At 43.3% G+C, this 18413-nt stretch overlaps 1 protein-coding gene across 2 annotated transcripts in view; it reads left to right on the top strand.

Moving 5' to 3' along the window:
* The window catches only part of agrn (agrin), a 269255-nt gene that overhangs the window by 231703 nt on the left and 19139 nt on the right, over positions 1-18413 (top strand). For both annotated transcript variants that reach the window (XM_028582096.1, XM_028582097.1), the window contains 9 exons: positions 3772-3899; positions 7404-7518; positions 8980-9099; positions 9295-9702; positions 11159-11351; positions 13221-13436; positions 13836-14065; positions 15657-15791; positions 18302-18392. In XM_028582096.1, the coding sequence (XP_028437897.1) occupies positions 3772-3899; positions 7404-7518; positions 8980-9099; positions 9295-9702; positions 11159-11351; positions 13221-13436; positions 13836-14065; positions 15657-15791; positions 18302-18392 (1636 nt within the window). The remainder of the gene's footprint in view (positions 1-3771; positions 3900-7403; positions 7519-8979; positions 9100-9294; positions 9703-11158; positions 11352-13220; positions 13437-13835; positions 14066-15656; positions 15792-18301; positions 18393-18413) is intronic.

An 18413-nucleotide genomic window follows, 5' to 3' on the forward strand; every position in this document is an offset into this window, starting at 1 on the left:
ATTACGAATCCCTCTATGGCCACGCCAAGACGCGCCCTTCAGTAGCGTTCACACACTACTATTGGCCAGGCGTCCATGCTTACATGTACAGGTCCTATCCCCTGACCAATCCCCTAACCCTAACCTTAACCCCTCGAGGTGAAATGCCTAACCCCAACCAATCGAGCTGCTTCGTAGGGCGGGTCTTGGCGTGGCCATAGTGGGATTCGTAATTGGTAATTTTGCGGCCGGCTCACCTGCAACATGGAGAGACACAGCGCCGCTGGTCCAAACTCCCGACATTTGTCTACAGTTTTAATTGTTATTAACACAGCTGTATATTGTTAAGTATGAGAGGGAAACCTTTATTGGTACCAGTGTTTCCGCTGGTAACTCTCTGTTACTGCGGCCGCCACGGCGAAAAACACATTAAAAGTTATTAAATGCAACTAACTTCAGTTCGTTGAGTAATAGCGTGTAAGACGGAGCCTGCTGGATCATAGTTCATAAAAATGCAGCGCAGTGACGATACAGACATTTCATAGCCTACACAAGACGGGTGTAACGCATAGACAGTATATAAGGTGTAACGCCGTTAATGAGTCAGCCGTCACTCTCTGAGTAGCCTAGCATATGCTTCAGTCCATCGCACTCCCTCGGTCTTTCGGTCGTTTTTTTTTTTTTTTTTTAAGATTTCGACCTTTATTTTGATAGGAAAGCTGAAGACATGAAAGGGGGTGACATGTAGGAAAGGGCCGCAGGTCGGAGTCAAACCTCTATATTTACCAACTGAGCTATCCAGGCGTCCTCTTTCTCTTTTAATCAGTCTATTATTGTTGTTGAAAGCTTATGAAGGAGCTTTCTCTCTCTCTCTCTCTCTCTCTCTCTCTCTCTATATATATATATATATATATATATATATATATATATATATATATATATATTTTTTTTTTTTTATATATAGGCTATCCTAGGCTATTTATTTTAGATAACTTTCATTTACTCATTTACTTCATGTTGCAGCTGTATATTTTCAAACTGGTAAAGGAAACCCTGTCTTTGCATTTTATTTTAATCACAATCTGTCTTAATAAAAGAGCTTGTGAAAAGTGGCTTTGACTTAAAACTGAACATTTAGCCCACGTTGTAAAAAAATACAGAGCTATATATCGTGTATCGCCATTCGGCGTTACGGCGATGCGAGGAAAAATTTGGGTGCACCTAAATTTTGTGCTGGTGCACCTAAATAAAAAAAGTTAGGCGCACCAGTGCAACCAAGGCAAAAAGTTAGTGTGGAGCCCTGATTTCTCTCTGCAGTTGAGCGGGGAGACAGTCGAGAGAGTACCCGAGGCCGACAAGCACGGTTTTACCAATCATTGCCTTCTGACTCGCTCATAAAGATAAAAGGCTTCTTTCTCCCCTTTGCCTCTCCATCTCTTTCTCCCTCCATCCCTCAGTTGAAATCTGCTCTCTATTTGTCCCTGCAGTGTTAGTCCGACTGATTGTGAAAGGAGGGATTCTGTTCGGCTCACATGGGAGCTCCAGGTCATGACTTGAAAGAGCTCAGGCCACAAATTAGAGCGCAGAGTTGCGTTTCTGCCATGTTGAAGGTCCCTAAGCCTTCCAATAAAAACCAGAGTTCAGTGCCACACAAGCCATAATATGATCTGAAGATATGAGGCCACCTTTGGCCTTCCACAGCCTTCTGCCATTTATCTGTTTTGCAGGATTTATGGCCAAACAGAAGTGAAACATGGAACGGCGCATCTGTCGAGGTTGGATTTGATGACATTTGGCCTCAAATCCAGACGATTGAAGCACGTGCTGTACAAGCACCTGTGACAGGTTTTTTTAAGCTGTAAGACAGCTGTTGTTATGTTCTTTTTTACACTAAAGCCTGTAAATATTTTTCTCAGCCAACAATGACGGGGCACCGGCGATCAATTTTTCATTCAGCTAAAGTGTTACCAATGAAATCAGGCAGTGCGTTAGGCTGATCGATACGCAGGATCTTTTTTCTTCTGTGGAGGGCTTCCACTCATTAGGAGTGAAATGACACATCCCCCATGCAAGAATATCCGCCATCTCATTGTACTGTCCAATGTATTGACGTGCACCACAGCTGTCTCAAAAAGAAAAGCTGTTTTAATCTTTATATTTCTTTGAGACATCTAGTGGCTCAAGGTTGAATTTAGTACACACACTTATATATATATATATATATATATATATATATATAACCCTTATTATGATCTGTTGTGAAGCTTCTCAGTGGATGTCAGACCTTGGTTAAAATGTATTAAAGGGTTGTTTCACTCAAATTACAGCAAATGTATTTTATCACTTACCTGCCGTAGTATTGGACCATGGAAATTGTTGTTGTTTTTTTGTTCAGGTATTGAGTTATCTTCCTCAGGCTTCAGTGCAACATTGGTTTAGGCCTCATGTGTTGCTCAGAAAAAACACTAGCGGCCCTCCGTATGTTACGTTTCAACAAGGTAATACCATTCATATGACACAAAAGATAATGACTAGCAAATGCTCATGTGAAAGTTAATGGCACGCTAAGCTCCAGCTACTGTAAACTCTTTCATATGCCAGTGAAAGTCGGACCAATTCATTACATTTTACAGTTCACTAGAATCTGATAGTCAAATAGCTCTGTCCCTCCTTTTATCGCTCTCTTTCTCTCCCTCGTTACGTCCGTCACGGCAGTGGGCTGGAAAATCACCCTCTCTGATGTTTGTCTTCTCTGCAGATTAAAAGTCAGATCTCTCTCGCTGCCCCCCCCCCCCCTCCCCGCCCCTCGTCTTATCGGCCAAACCTCACCCATTTGCCTCTATTTTATAGCCGCCGTCACATCTGAATCAATGTGTGCTGCCTGTGAAAGTACTGTTACGAGGGGAGGCAGAGGGAATGGGAGTGGGGCAGGAGCGTGTTGCCAGTGTCTGCTGTCCTTTTCATGCAATTTTAACCGGGCTGTGTCAGTCACCGGTCTGGCAGCATTAAGGCGACAATTACGGCTATCTTTCACGATAATCATACAAGTGTTCTTCCCGTTCTCTCTGGCGTTGCTCAGGCAGGGGCAGCCATGATTGATTTGGGCAATTTGTTCTGCTGATTACGAGCGGCGTGGAAGCATGGCATCAGCGCCTCGCATGCTTCGCCGTTCTTCACCTCACACACACACACACACACAAATCCCTCTTCTCTCTGGCAGGAGTGTAAGGAAAAAAAAAACATATAGAGAGTTGATAAATGTTGGACAACATAACCCCCAAGGTTGCACAGGGATCCTCTCTCTCTGCTGAAGAAGGCACTTTTGAGAGTGCCTGTGGGCTGTTTCCTTTTTAGTGTGTGTTGTTTTTCCTTCATGTATTTGTGTGTCTGTCTAACTTGTTGTCTTTTTACCCAGCCCGCCATGCCTCGGCCAGCTTTTTGGATGAGTCTCAGTCCGGTAAAACTGGCCCATTTTTCCACCTTCCCTCCTTCAGTGTTCTTTCCTTCTTTCTCTCATATCTCACGGTCCACCTCTTCCACCACCACAACCTCCACCACCACCACTACGCCCCAAAATCCAGCCCTTTTTTAAAAACACCCACACAATCTCCAACAAACTCACTAACCTCCCCTTGTCAAACACACACAAACACACAATCCATCACTAACCCAAAACTGGCACTACCCCAAAACGAGCACTGTGTAAAGGCAGCGGGAACTGAGTGATGGAAGAAGGTTTGAGCTATTGTCTTTCAGTATCACATCTTCTTTCCTCTCCTCCTCTCCTTCCAGCCACCATGAGGTTCAGCGGTTTCCTGCACTTGGACCAGGTGGAGGGCCAGGAGATTTTCTACACCCCCGAGATGGAGGACCCCAAGTCGGAGCTGTTTGGAGAGACGGCCCGCAGCATAGAGAGTGCTGTAAGTGCTGTAGGAGCAAGTAGGGTTGGGAATATTAGGGGTGCACAATTCAGAAAATGTCACGATTCGATTCATTATCAATTTTCGATTCAAAAATTATTCTCAATGAAAAAAAAACGATGTACAGCATGTAAATGTAGTTACTTTCCCCATGTGATTGCAGTAGACATAACATTTAAAATAAATGAATTTTATTTTTTGGGGGGAATTCTGTGAATCAATTTTGAATCGGTAGAGCTTGAATCGCAATTGAAATGTGAAACAATTTTTTTGCACACCCCTAGGGAATATAGTTGATATGTCATGGCACTTGTTTACATTTTATTACTAAAGGTGCGATATATACAACACAAGTCTGGGCCGGGATAGCTTGCACACGGCTCTCACCTCTGGTGTCACAAGCAAACATGGTGAGCCGAAATACCAGCAGCTAGCAGTGCTTACGTAGCTAACACTGTTAATGGGGGTTAGCTCACACTCCCTGGGGTGACCTTGGGGAAACTGGAGGGTGGGTGTTATGCTTCCAGCCACCGTGGAATGTGGAACCCATGTCTGGCCTGGGTAGGGCACAGTGCTGAGATACTGTAGATCATTCTGTGTATCTGATATTATTTAATCAGTTTAGAGACTTAATGACTCTTCTCTACTTGTGCTGCATCAATTGATGATTGCCACTTGTGGACACAGCTGCTCCTGTTCACCAAACGTTACATAGTCTAGCTTTGGATTTTGCATTTCCCAAGACTCTTCATGTCAGGAGTGGAATAAACCTCTGACACAACATTCAAAGCATCCTGAGACACTAAAACTCTTCAACTAGAGCCAGACTAATCAAATTCTTTGAGCTCCTTCAGGCAGGCAGGTTTCATTGCAGGTCTTATAGACCTGACACCCTTCAGCTGCTGAGTAATATTCTGCCACACCGGGCTGGAGTGTTTTCTCTGGTCAGTGATCTGATAGTAAAATAACAATGATAAAAATATCCACATATCCACACCAGCTGCGAACAGTGAGGAACATAGAGTACATCATATCAGAGGGAGACAACATGGCCTGGCTGATATTTGATTTTTAATAAAAGGGAAGGTATTGGCAAACTAGAAGGAATACAGTGATTGAATACAATTTTTTTGACTCAGGTAGGTAGACTCTTTACAGAGTAGTGGTCCATCATGGTGGTTCAATAATTCTTTTTCACAAATACTAACATCAAAATACGAATTTCCTCACATACACTGCTGATTACTTCAGAATTTTCACAGAATTTGGCTGTCGCTTTTAATTTCAAGCGCAGCAGCAAAAGCTCTAGGGCTGAGTTAGCACTGACACTACATGAGGCTTCCAGAAACTCTTCAAGTTTAATAAGAGAACTATCAAAAAAATTAAATAAATAACAGCATTCTGCAGGCTAGTGCAAAGACTAATTTCTCAATTGCTTGCCAAACACTTCAAAGCACCCACAACTAGCATCTCATGTGAGATTAATTAAGAATTTTCAGACATTTGAAAAATCAAGTCCTTATTCTGGATATGAGTCTCGTAGGTTTGGAAGGCCAGTTGCTGTTAGCCAGCCAAGGCTGAGGCAGGCATAGAGCCTGTACAGTAATCATCGTTTGGGCCTGGCAGTTTACCTTGCTCAAACTTCTCTACTGTCATTTTCTCTGTAGAGCTCAGACCTTAGAACAATTGTCTCTGTTGTTAAGCCAAGGCCTTGCTCCTCTGATGAAATGTATGTGTGTGTGTGTGTGTGTGTGTGTGTGTGTGTGTGTGTGTGTGTGTGTGTGTGTGTGTATGTCTACACGGTACACATCTACCAGCTGTTGAATCAGTGTCACTAGCCCCCACTGGGACCTAATCTACTACCTCACAGCGATATGTGTGTGTGTGTGTGTGTGTGTGTGTGTGTGTGTGTGTGTGTGTGTGTGTGTGTGTGTGTGTGTGTGTGTGTGTGTGTGTGTGTGTGTGTGTGTGTGTGTGTGTGTGTGTGTGTGTGTGTGTGTGTGTGTGCGCACTCCAAGTCTGCATGTCTCTGAAGCCTGGTGTGCCACTTGATAGCAACCAACTCCTCTTCATCTTTCAACACTCACACAGAGCACACACACACACACACACACACACACACACACACACACACACACACACAGACTAACACAAAGTACAAACACAGATATACAGCACACAAAGAATCAAGCCGCAGCGCATTTTTTTAGCAGTCGGTTACAATAAGTGAATACATTAGGATATGTGAGAGAAAGACAGGAAAGAAAGAGCAGGAGGTTTATAGGTCCACAAGAGAGCTTGCCCAGCATTTCCACGGCTAAGACAGCTTTAGAGGATTTTATTTTTGACCCGTCTACTTTGCCGTCACACCTCAACCAACAAATTAGAGGCGTTGAATCATCGTTGAATCATCAGTGTCACTAATCGAATCGGCAGCCTCTTGCATTGGCGCTCACCTGCTAGTGTCTTTAAAAACGTTATAATATATAGAATCTTAGTTTTTGTTGAAAAGGAAAAGCTGCAAAAACATTGTTGATGTGGTAAATGTGTGTGTGCATTAAACCTTATGTAATTGTGCAATAACCTAACAAAAACGAGCAAACTACACAGTCAGTGACTATATTACTCTATGACTGAAATGGTACGAAATGGTTCGAATAAGCAAAATGACGAGTAATTTCCACCACAAATCACAAGGATTAGGAAATATCACATAATGGAAGAATCTTCTTTAAAATCATCATTTTGTGGACAATGATTGGCTTTTGTAAAATCATTGAGATGCAGACGGGGCGTGTGGAGGAGCTCTCAGTGGAAACAATGGAAGCAGCCACTCAGAGGATGCTCCAGTAAAGTGGGTTAGCAGGCCCTGTGGCTCCTGTGATTGGAACCAGCAGTTGAAATGAGGACGAGGCGGCGGATTGTCCTCTCGTTTCTTGTTGCTTTTGAGTGTGTGAATGTGATTATTCCACCAGCATGCTGACAAGAACAGAATTATGGACAAACGTTGAGTATAACTTTAAGTAAAAGTTTCAGTTCTAGCATAAAAATTGTCAAATTTTAAGATTAAATATTGGCCTAGAGTTTTTTTGGGTGAACTGCTGCTGTTATTACCCCGTCGACTTAAAAAAACATTGTAGTCAAACCTCCTTATGGAGCTCTTCTGGCTGTTACAACTTGCACACAACGGGGGCATCAGAAGCAAAACCAATCAGGAGCACATGTCAGGGTTGCACAACATTTATCTTCGCTCCTCCCGAAAACTTGTCTCTATAATTAATGCCACGGCTGCAGCTAAATGTCAATTTGTGCACCCACACCCGATAGGTTTCTTCTCTGCACCCCAATTTAAGAGGCAGTCTTTCTTCCTTGGAGATAGAGTACAGTCTTCTGGAATTGGACTGGCTGCTATGATAGCGTAGAGCTCATTTCCAGCCTCATTTATCATCTCTTCTCTCCGTCCGTTCTCTCCTCCTACTCTTTCTCCTTCTCTCTCTTCATCAGCTCAATGAGTTATTCAGGAAGTCGGAGGTGCACAAAGACTTTATGAGCGTTCGTGTCCGGAACCTGGCGCCCAGCAACTCCATCCTGGCCTTTGTGGAGGCCCATTTCAAACCAGGTGAGAGATCTTTGAAGAGAGCAGAAGATTTGAAATATTGTTCCCCTTTGTCTTTAGGCAAGCAGAATGTCTCAAAAAAAGTATGTACTTGATTTAAATGAAATTGGGATAAAAGTTAGGCCACTGGCCAACTTTTTTTTAAATGCAGAATAAGCCACCATATCACCATTTTTTATGTCTCGTAACTCCTGGGCTGTAAGGCGGAGAGGCAGAATGTGTTCTCCCCTGGATTCCTTGGTCCAGCACTCTATTCGTAATTCATTACTCCTCCTACACATTTCATGCCATGCTCACGAAATTTACTGCTTAACTTTTTTGGATGCTATTTTTGAATATTCCACACAGTTCTCTTAAAACTTATTTCTGGAATCAGTTGTGCAATAGCAATCACATTGTAGCTGCATATCACCACTGACAGTGATCCTGCAAACTCAAATTTTTAAGTATGCTTATTTCCAATTATCCTTTTTCAAAACATTAACTAGATATGAGTTGTTTTTTTTTCCATCAAACAATCATTATGATTTTGCGATCCAGAGCCGTATGCAGGTTGAAAACATTTCTTATAGTAAAACAACAATGTTAGAGGATTGTGCATCCTTGGCAGAGATATGCACTCTCTGAGTGCTTTCTACTTATTTTTAATTTGGCTCATAATATTGTGAAGCACTGAATGTTTTCCTCATCTTTTTTTAATTTTCTTCTGCCAACATAATCTCTTGCTCGCAACAATTTCCCCCAGTGTTTTACCTAAATCTTCACATTGATATTTGTTATTCATCCGAGCCAGGAAAAGTTACCTACGGCCGTACAGGTCAGATTGTTGGCTTGTGCTCTGTTTCAGCACCTCTTTGAATCTCCTATACAGTTAAAGACACAATTTGCGATATTGAAAAGTAGAAGTGTGCCCAACAAAATCCACAACTGGAATGGAACCTGCTGTTACTCTCAAATTGATTGACATGTGTCTTAATACAGTGTCAAACACTAGACAACAACTAAATGTAAGTTACTGATGTTTTTTAATCTGTTAAAGGTTTGTTTACATCACTTATGCTGTAGTCACAATGTCACTTATATGGTTGGCACCACAACTGGGCCTTTAAGCTCCTTTTGTACCGTACAAAACCCCATCCTCCCCCCCCTTCTTTCTTTTTTTTATGAGCATCGTTTAATGTCCTTCACACCCTTCGTACAGGGCAACGTTAAGCGGCGCTCCTCCATGGCCTGTAAAGCGAACATCTGCAGTGAACGTTATGAGAGCGATTCATCTGGAAAAAAAGCTGGACAAACGGCAGGTGGAGGACAAGTGGTCCCTGGAGATCCTCCACCTGTCATACACAGGCTTTTCTGATATACAGCATATGCATTGTTCCACTAAAGTAGCAGGAGTCCTGTATTTGCTTTGGAGTGCTCCTCAGATGCCTTGTCCTGAGTGGTTGTACCTCTTGTTTGTTATAGATACAAGATACACGGTGGAGGACATCGAAGGAGCCCTGCTGAAACAGCTGAAGGCCTCTAAAGAGACCAGCATCGCCGTGAAGAAGCCGGAGGACGAGAATATACGCTTCACCAATTATGGTAATACAGTATGGACTTATGTCAGGAGTGTGTGGGGATTAATAAAATGAAAAGGGGTTTTAAGTTATTCATGAGGTGATTTATCAAAGGTTTTACGGGTCTTGAACAGGAAATCTGAGGACCGCCGGCTCAACATACTTTACCGTCTCTTTTTCTTTGTCTAATTTCCATTGTTCTCTCGGGCTGTGTTGACAGGCCTCTCCTCCCCCTTCTTCACCACCACTACCACCACCACCACGTCAGTCACCACAGCTGCTCCCACCACCACCACCACCACCACCACCACCACCAGGCCTCCAACAACATCCCCGTACATCACCCGTCGCCCACCAGGCACTACCCGCAGGCCTTCCAATGGCAGACGTACCACCACAGCCTCCGCGCCGGTCACCACACCACGACCCACCACCACCACGGCAGCCGTCACCACCACGGCCCTGCCTCCAGCCACCACCATTGCCCATGTTAGGGAGAAGCTTCACCACAAGGCCCAGAAGCCTTGCGGCTCCCACCCCTGCCTCCACGGGGGCACCTGCGAGGATGACGGCAGTGACTTCAGCTGCAAGTGCCCCGCAGGGCGAGGAGGCTCCGTGTGTGAGAAGGGTGAGCCGTCCGGGTGCTTCTTTTATATATATATATATATATATATATATATATATATATATATATATATATATTAGAAAAGTATTTTCTTCCCCCACATTATTATTACTTTCAAAAGATCCAAAGTCTGAGCAGCTTATTTCAAACTCATCTAAGAAAATGTGCTGGAACAGACTCTCCTATTTATACTATTGCAATTAGCAATTACAAAGAAACCACCAAAGGCTGACGTTTGCAGTAATTTGGAGGGTTTTAGTTACTCGACTTTACTTTGTGCCAATCGTGCCTTTTAGCTGTCCTATAATCACTGCTAACCACATCCTCAAGTGCTTTAATTTATTCATACAGTAGCAGAAACACACCATTATGATAAAAAAATATAATATAGGAATGTTTAAGTTACTTTTAATTTGGAGAGAAAAAAGAGATATATTCCTTCTGTTAAACAGTAGTTTTGTCTAATTGTAGCTTCACAAAGTGGCTAAGTAGGGGTGTGAATAATAACAATTATCAGTTAGTGCTGGAATGTGTAAATGCGATGTTATGTAGCCACAGATGTGGATTTATTGGGTCATATAAAGCTTAGAAAGGCAACAGCAACCAGAGTTTTATACTGACTTTTTTTTCGAGTTCACGTGTGATTGAGTCAGACACATCTGTCCTCGGTGGCTGCGCTTCAAACTCATCTCAAGCGATTCAGACAGGTTCAACACCTCAGAAGTAAGCAGCCAATGAGCCGTTCACCAAAGGCAACACAGTATCCAATCAGCACCACAGAAAAAAATCATAAATCAGGGAGAACTTCTTGAGAAGCACAACTCCTTTGTTACTTCCCTCTTACCCTACTTTGGGATTTTTGAGGATGAGGAGCAACCTCACGCAGCTGCATCTTAAGATAATTGACAGTAATTGCTTTGATGGGGATTAGCTGGTGAGAATCAGTGTGTGTCTTTGAGTTAGAGTGGCTAAATGAAGCTACGCTCACACGCAAACTGCACGCCAGTCTCCCCCAGATCAATCAAGTCATTAGAAAAGAGGGAGCTCATCAGCTTCCATTCTCCTCAGAGAGCAGACAGAAAGACAGATGGACGGAGAGAAAAGGAGCCCGGGGGGAGAAAATGGATGATAATAATCATAATTGTCGAGTGGCAGAAAAACAAAGGTTTGTGTTTGTGTGTGTGCGTGTGTGTGTGTGTGTGCGCGCATGCGCGTGTATGCGTGCGTGTGTGCAAGTAAGCTTCTTTTAACGGCCTTCACCTTTTTATAAACTCGTCAAGCATTTCGGAAAAACTTCATTCCTGAAATAAACTGACAGAAAGGCTTATTTCTCATCAGGAGCCAGTGACACACCACCTCCACTCACACTTAATTATGCACATTAAACGCCTATTGCGCCACGATAAATTAAATCATGTAGTAATGACAAGATTGGCTTGTTGTCTTCATTCCTCCACAGTGATCAAGTACTTCATCCCGTCCTTTGGAGGCCAATCATACTTGGCTTTCCCAACCATGAGTGCCTATCACACGGTCCGCATCGCCATGGAGTTCAGAGCATCCGACATGACCGGCATCCTGCTCTACAATGGCCAGGAAGGCAAGAAGGACTTCATCTCTCTGGCTCTGGTTAACGGCAAGGTGGAGCTCAGGTGAGCGCTGTGAGAGTCAAGAGGGGCGGCGGCCTCGTCAGCTGCTTCTGTTTGATTAAATTCAATGAAACTTAAATGATCCCCGTGGGGGGAACAGGGTCATTGCAGCGGCAGCTGAGAGAGGATGTAGATACGAATCAAACAAATAGAGAGCACTGAAGATAATGAGGCAAATAATTACAGCAAGTAAACATGGTGAAAACACCACCGCCAGAAAATGTTAAAAAAAAAAAAAAAAGACAGAAGCTTCTTGACAGATTTGCAGGCTAAGGCTATGAAGGCATGCATTCAGAAATGTGTTCATACTTGCAAATAAGCTGTTTGCATGATCATGTTTACAGATGGTGAGAACATATGTACAGAAATATGTGCAGGAAGTCCACATTTGGCATTTGATATGTTATTTTTAATCACATATATACAGAGTTATTGTGTTTACAGATGGAAGCAATGACTTATAGAAATGCATCCAGAAATGGATGTGTATATATATATATATATATATATATATATATTTTGATGACTATATAAAGATGTGAATCTGAATCTTTAAACAGAGTTACATCATTTTCTTTAAGGTAATTTATATTGTGTATATACCCTAAAATTACAATTATTATAAATTACATATTTTGTTGCATTAGGCTATTACAGGTAATGTTATAAATGAGTGAGTTTGACTTCTTTTTGGCAATATTGGGATTTTGCAGCAATATGATGAATTACCTTTAATTGTTTTTAGGTAGTATAGATCTAACACCAAAAACATTGGATTCCATGCCTCCCATAATGCACCTCTATAGTGTATTTGTTACACCATGTCTGTCTGCCTGAGGAACACCCACATCATTAAATCTTCATGCCTTCAGTTTAAGACTTGTCTGCTCAAACCCAGGCTCACTATCAATCCTTGTGACTAGTGAATTGACTGTGACGTGTAAAATTGGGTTAGTGCCCCTTTTAGGATCAACGTGTAACAGGATTTGAACAATATGATTTGTTGAGGCTCGTAGTAGGCTGACAGTAACCAAAAGTTTTATACAGTCTTTATAAAATTGGACCATTTTCCTGCCAGAAACCTGCAGAAACACTAAGTATTCATCTCTTCCCCACAGTGGAATTGTATGCATAAAAAATCATTCTGGGTAAGGCAGCATCTTCAGAAGAGACGTGAATGGACTAATTAGAGATTCTGCACTGCGTATGTTTTGGACCTATTATTTCAACCATCCGCTTTTCTTATCTTTTGAGTCTTGTGTTTCCCCCTGACCCCTCGAAGCCCTTTCAGTTCCTTCCAACCTGGCCAGGTTAGATTTCTCTATTTAGAGTGAAATCAATAGCAAACTAAAGTGCATCATTAGTCACTTTTGCTTTCAAATGCTACTCTGCCTCAGTTCCAGAAATACAGCTGTGAGATTACCACCCACAACTCTGCAAATCCAAGACGTGGGGAGAAGAACTAATTATATGGCAGATAATTGCTCTCAGGTTGTGCTAATACCACCATATATGTGGGTGCACATACACGACAGCTCTTTTCTGTAATGATATGGCCCTTTTCCTCAACAAAACCTCATTAGATAAAAGGTTTAATTAAAAAGAGGGTGTAAAGACATTTTTTTTTAAAGTGAGTAACTGCCTCATTCCAGTCACATAGTTCGGAATCCCAAATGCAAAGTCCTGTACCTTCTCTTTCATCCCTTTCTGTCTCATTAAATACGAGCAGATTTCGTCTACTCATTAGGCGCTGATCGATAAGGAACAAACATATTATGTGAAAAATGACCTAACGTGAAGTGCGATACAGGTATAAAGCGATCGTTGGATAAAGTCGACTGAATGAACATGCTTTGTATCGCCTCTTCTCAGGTTCAACACAGGTTCGGGCACAGGCACAGTGGTGAGCAAAGTACAAATAAATCAGGGCCGCTGGCATCACCTGGTAGTGACTCGCAACCGGCGCAACGCCATGCTCAGCGTGGACAACGAGCCGCACATCGAGGGCGAGAGTCCACGCGGCACAGACGGCCTCAACCTCGACACCGACCTGTTCATTGGGGGAGTGCTCGAGGAAATGAAGCAAGAGTAAGACCTTCTATCTACAACAGTGTGATAACATTCAGGGCACTACTTGATAGTAAGAATATGCTTTGGAGATTACATTTTGATCGTCCATTGGTCGTCTAGCACTCTACTTGAGAGTCATGTCAATATACTGTAAGTAAATCTTAGGTAGGTCTATGATTAAGTAGTTAATGAGATTATGGAAAAGAGTCTATTCTTCGACCTCATCCCTTTTTGTAATATATTGAGATGCTAAATGTATCAGCAGTATTATACAGCATAAAACACATAGCGTCTTCTTATGCCTAAAGTCATTGTTATTAAGTGGCGGTCAGTAGTGTAATGATTGTAAGTGCAGGCCGCGTCAAACGTGATGAACGAAGACATTAAAAGACATGACGTTCTTTCCCCATTGTTCAGTGTGAGGGAAAGGACCGCGGTGGCCACAGGTCTGGTGGGCTGCATTCGCTTGCTGGATGTCAACAACAGGGTGCTCAACCTGCAGGAGAGCGAGGGTGACAGTCTGTACGGCAGCGGCGTTGGCGAATGTGGCAACAACCCCTGCCAGCCAAATCCTTGCAATAACGGCGCTGCATGCCAGGTCAAGGAGGCAGAGATGTTCCACTGCAAGTGCAGCAAAGGATTCTGGGGTAAGATGCCAACAAAAGGAAGCTTCAGTACTGCAGCGGTGCAGGTCACCAGTGTTCCTTGTGGTCATACTGGGATTTTTTTGAACAGTCATGGGATTTTAAGAGCTTTATTCCAGTGTAGGCGCAGGGAAATAAATAGACAATAAACAACAAATGTTTAAATTATGTTTATATCTCTACTTTGCGTTCTCTTTTGGGATTCGCTGTGGTCATGACTTACTCACAAATCCTAAGTAAGCTTTACAGCCTAATTTGACAGTGTAACTCATGCCCCCAGCAGGAGCGCTGGAAGTCATTTAGTAAACACCAACACCATCAAATCTGTGTGTCCGACACAGAAATGAGAGATTAAATGTTGACAGAAAAAACATGAAAACGTCCACCAAATGCTTAGTGATTGGCCTTTGGCCTATCTCTACTTCCACATCCATTTTTGCTATTTTTATCCCTCCAGCAGATGCCAACTAACAAGCAACTCAGAGAGAATATAGCTGAGAGCAGACACCATCAGCGCCTAGCCAAGCGTGCCCCTTGCTGGTTGTACGGCAGCCTACTGCAGAAAGTTTCACACCACAAAACAAATTAATTGTCAGAGTTAACTTTTATGCTTGAACAGTAAAGGATTTTATACTCACATGGGGGCAGCTTTGGGATTAGGAAAACAACCACTTAGCCAAGTTTTAGGAGCCAATTTCCTTGAATTTAAAATGTGGATCAATAAAGTATCACATTACATTATTATTGCCTTTTATGTAAGAGGTGCTTTTATGTTTTGTTGTTGTTGAGAAGCCTGAGAAGAAGTTAAGATCGCCCTTCACTCTGGAGAAGCATTGCTGTGATCAAAGTTGTGTTGGCAACATGTCATAAAATGAATGGTGATAATGAGAATTGGACTGTTGCCTGCGGATTCACATTCAAGTTAATTTTTTCCTCATGTCAGTTCAGGATGTGGCCAAGATTGCGGATCTCAAGAGGAGGGACAGATCACAGAATGCCAGAAGAGAGAATAAATGGGTGGCGAGGGTTGCAGTTAGAGGGAGGTCGTGTCAGGACAGCCGGATGAGTGAGGGGGGTGAGAGAGTATAAAAGTAAAAAGATGGTGGAGAAGCAAAGAGATCTGAAAAAAGAGCTGTGGTAGGTAAGAAGTGAGTGAAGGATAAAAGCTAGCTTCCAAAAGACAGAGTGAGGAAAAAAATGGGGGAGCCCTGTGAGCTCAGCGGGGATGGGGTTCATTATAGTGCTCTCCTCACCACAGGCTCTGACTGCTAAAGTAATGACGGGTGACTTCAGATGGGCTGTGGCAGAGGGTAAAACCATCATCCACCAGACGCTCCAGAGCCTTTCCCACAGTCGGCGTTGGCCCAGAAACATGGCCGCATGGCGGGGAGGCTCTTCGCTGTTTAATCTGGACGTGTAATATTTCCAAATCCTATTAGAAAATGACCTCTATTACAGAGGAAATCCTCGTACCCCGCTTCTCTCCCCCTTTTTTTTTTTATTCTCCCCCTCCTCTCAGATGGAATAAAAGAGAAAGTGGTTCAAAACGTTGGGGGTTTTCTCATGGGGGATATGTGTGTGTTTGTGTGTCTAGGTCCAACTTGTGCTGATGTCCATGACCCATGCGAGCCCAACAGGTGCCATCCATCCTCCCAGTGCCAGGCGCTGCCCGAGGGAGGATACAAATGCGAGTGTCCCATGGGACGTGAAGGGAGGCATTGCGAGAAAGGTAATCGGACTAAACACTGTATATCCTGGTGTGACTTTATAACTTCATGCCCCAGTGCTTAGCATGGAGAGTGGAGTGTTCTGGTCTGGAGTCAGCTGAGTAGCATCCTTCTCTCTCTTTTTTTTTTTTGCTCTTTATTTCTTTCCGCTCTCTGACATTTCCTTCCAACCTGAATCGGAAAGGGAGATCAAACGCAGAAAGAAGGTGGGGGTTTGAGCCTTCAGGCTGGGAGGCTTGGAGGGTTGCAGAACACAGGTAGATGATTGGCCCCACCGGGCCGTTCACCGCATCGACTTGGCTACGCTTGTTAGTGTGTAAGCGGCATCAGAGCTGCAGCCTTCCTCCACTCCCTCCCTCCCTCTCTGCCTATCCGCCCACAGGTGTTTGAAGTTCATCATTAGCATTTTTGGTGGTGTCGCATTCCATGTTGTTTTCCCCTTCCTGGCTTTTTAGAAGTTGTCCTGAATGTTTGCAGACGTTGACTTCTGTAACTGTGAATATAAGAAAATATACTCTGCACATTTCTAACAAAAGAGAAACACGCACCCTTCTACCCCTGGGAATTTAGAAAAAAACAGATGGGAATAGCATCCTTCCAAGCCCTGAGTCCCAGTTAGCAGGTGATTAAAATAAATTGAGGTGAAGCAAAATCAATGCTGTGTGAGCGAGAGCGTCTCCCATTTCAAATGGCTATTTTTTCACTGGAATCAATGAGATGACTAATCGCATCATTCCTCCCTGCCCGCGGTGATTAATGGGAGCGTCAGTCAGCCAGAGTGTCAGTCCCAGACAGGAGCTCACAGATAAGGCTGCAGTCAGGCGGACGAACCCTCTGAGGGCTACACTGAGAACAGTTCAAAAGACAGGTATCTTCCAGCCCACTCTTCAGAAGCCTGAAGGTGAATTAGTCGTAACATTAAGTGTGTGTAACCCAGTGTGTACGCACATTCAGTTGAGCTATGGTTTTTCATTTCAGTTCTGCCAGGGTCCGTCAGTGCAGCTCGCTCCTATAATATTCACCATCAAGGACTTTTCTCAAGGGTGTTCCGATGAATGGCCTACTTTCCTTGGTGCTTTTTACTCTGTGATTGTGTAAATCATTACAATTTAGTAATGAAAGCAGGATCACTTGGACTCAGGTCCTTGAAAAACTAAGTGCAGGGGGGAGTTTAAATCTCAAAAATGTTTTACATTCAGCTCCTTGGCTACATTAAGCCAGGGACCAGTTAGCGCGCATGTGTGTGTGTGCGTGTGCCCGCACATAGTGAGACTATGTTTCACACTGCAAGCTGATGGATTGGTGATAGGCCCAGGAGCTCTGATTGCAGCAGCAACGTTTTTAACCGGCAAAATGTGAATTTTAGCTGCTTTATTATTGCCTGTGCAATTTTTACACTGTTTTGATGGGTTTTATTGCAAGTACTAAAAAGGCAGCATTAGAAATATAAACAAAGTTAGCCCGGAGCATACCGTCAACCTGAGCACTTGCTCCCTGAGTATTGCTTTGTTTTTCTGCTGCATTTTAGCAAAGGATAACTGTAAAGTTCAACTTGACCAACTTTGCTTGGTCGTCAGGCTCCACTCCCCATACATCATGTGGATTTTTCTAGTTACTCGAATCATTCCAATGCCTGGACCTCTGGTGACTTATTGATCGCGGTGCTTTCATTTTGAACATAGGCTGAAAACGAAAAAAAAAACCTCTACACTCCTCTTTAAGAAACTCTATCCTGAGCAGGTCTGTTACTCTAATAGAGTTCAGTTTAGTGTGTGAATCCTTGTTGCGTATGCAGGACTATTTTCCCCACTTCTCCATGGTGCGTGCCATCATCATTAGCAGTCTTCTGCACAATAGCTAATTAGCTTTCTCATCTCCGTCTGCCTTCCCCATCCTGACTCCTCTCAGCTAATCCCAGCCAATTACGAATAAAAGCTTTCTTGCCGGCTACATAGGTGCGTGTTAGTTTGTGTGTGTTTATGTGTACGTGAGCGTCTAGTGTTGCACGTGCCTCTGACTGATGGTAGTTTTTGCAAACGACACCATAAACACATACCCCTGGGTGACACTTGAATGATTTTTAATGTCAAGCCACTTGTTAGAAGGATGACACGGTGCCTGTCCTAATCAGTCCAGACAGCCAGAAACGGGACAGCCAGACGCAAACCCATCGCATAGACATTAATTTGTAAAAAGGCCTGCCAAATTACAATGGCTGCATTATTTCATGGGTCCCGGCTGTGGTGTTAAACTCCACATGTCTCCAAAGGTCCTTTGTTATACCGTGGCGGGCTGTGTAATCAGTCTGACATAAGGGTTTTTGATTTTTTTTTTTTTGTTGAATTTCTGTCTAGAGTAAGTCTTAATCCCAAAGGCTATGAAAACACAAATCCATCTCTTTCCATAATGCTGACAGGTCCCTGAAAGATGTACTGACTATCCCTGAATTTCAATTCTGTCAGCAACAAAAAAACAGGACCTGAGGATGAATATAGTCTCTTTGTTTTTCCAGTGGCTGAGAGGAGAGGGGCTTACATGCCGCTATTTAACGGAGACTCTTACCTGGAGCTGAAGGGGCTCCATCTCTACGGGCATGATCTGCGGTAAGTCCCATGTCTCAGCAT

Source organism: Perca flavescens, chromosome 7, assembly GCF_004354835.1.
Source record: "Perca flavescens isolate YP-PL-M2 chromosome 7, PFLA_1.0, whole genome shotgun sequence".
In the NCBI taxonomy this organism is placed as follows: Eukaryota; Metazoa; Chordata; class Actinopteri; order Perciformes; family Percidae; genus Perca; species Perca flavescens.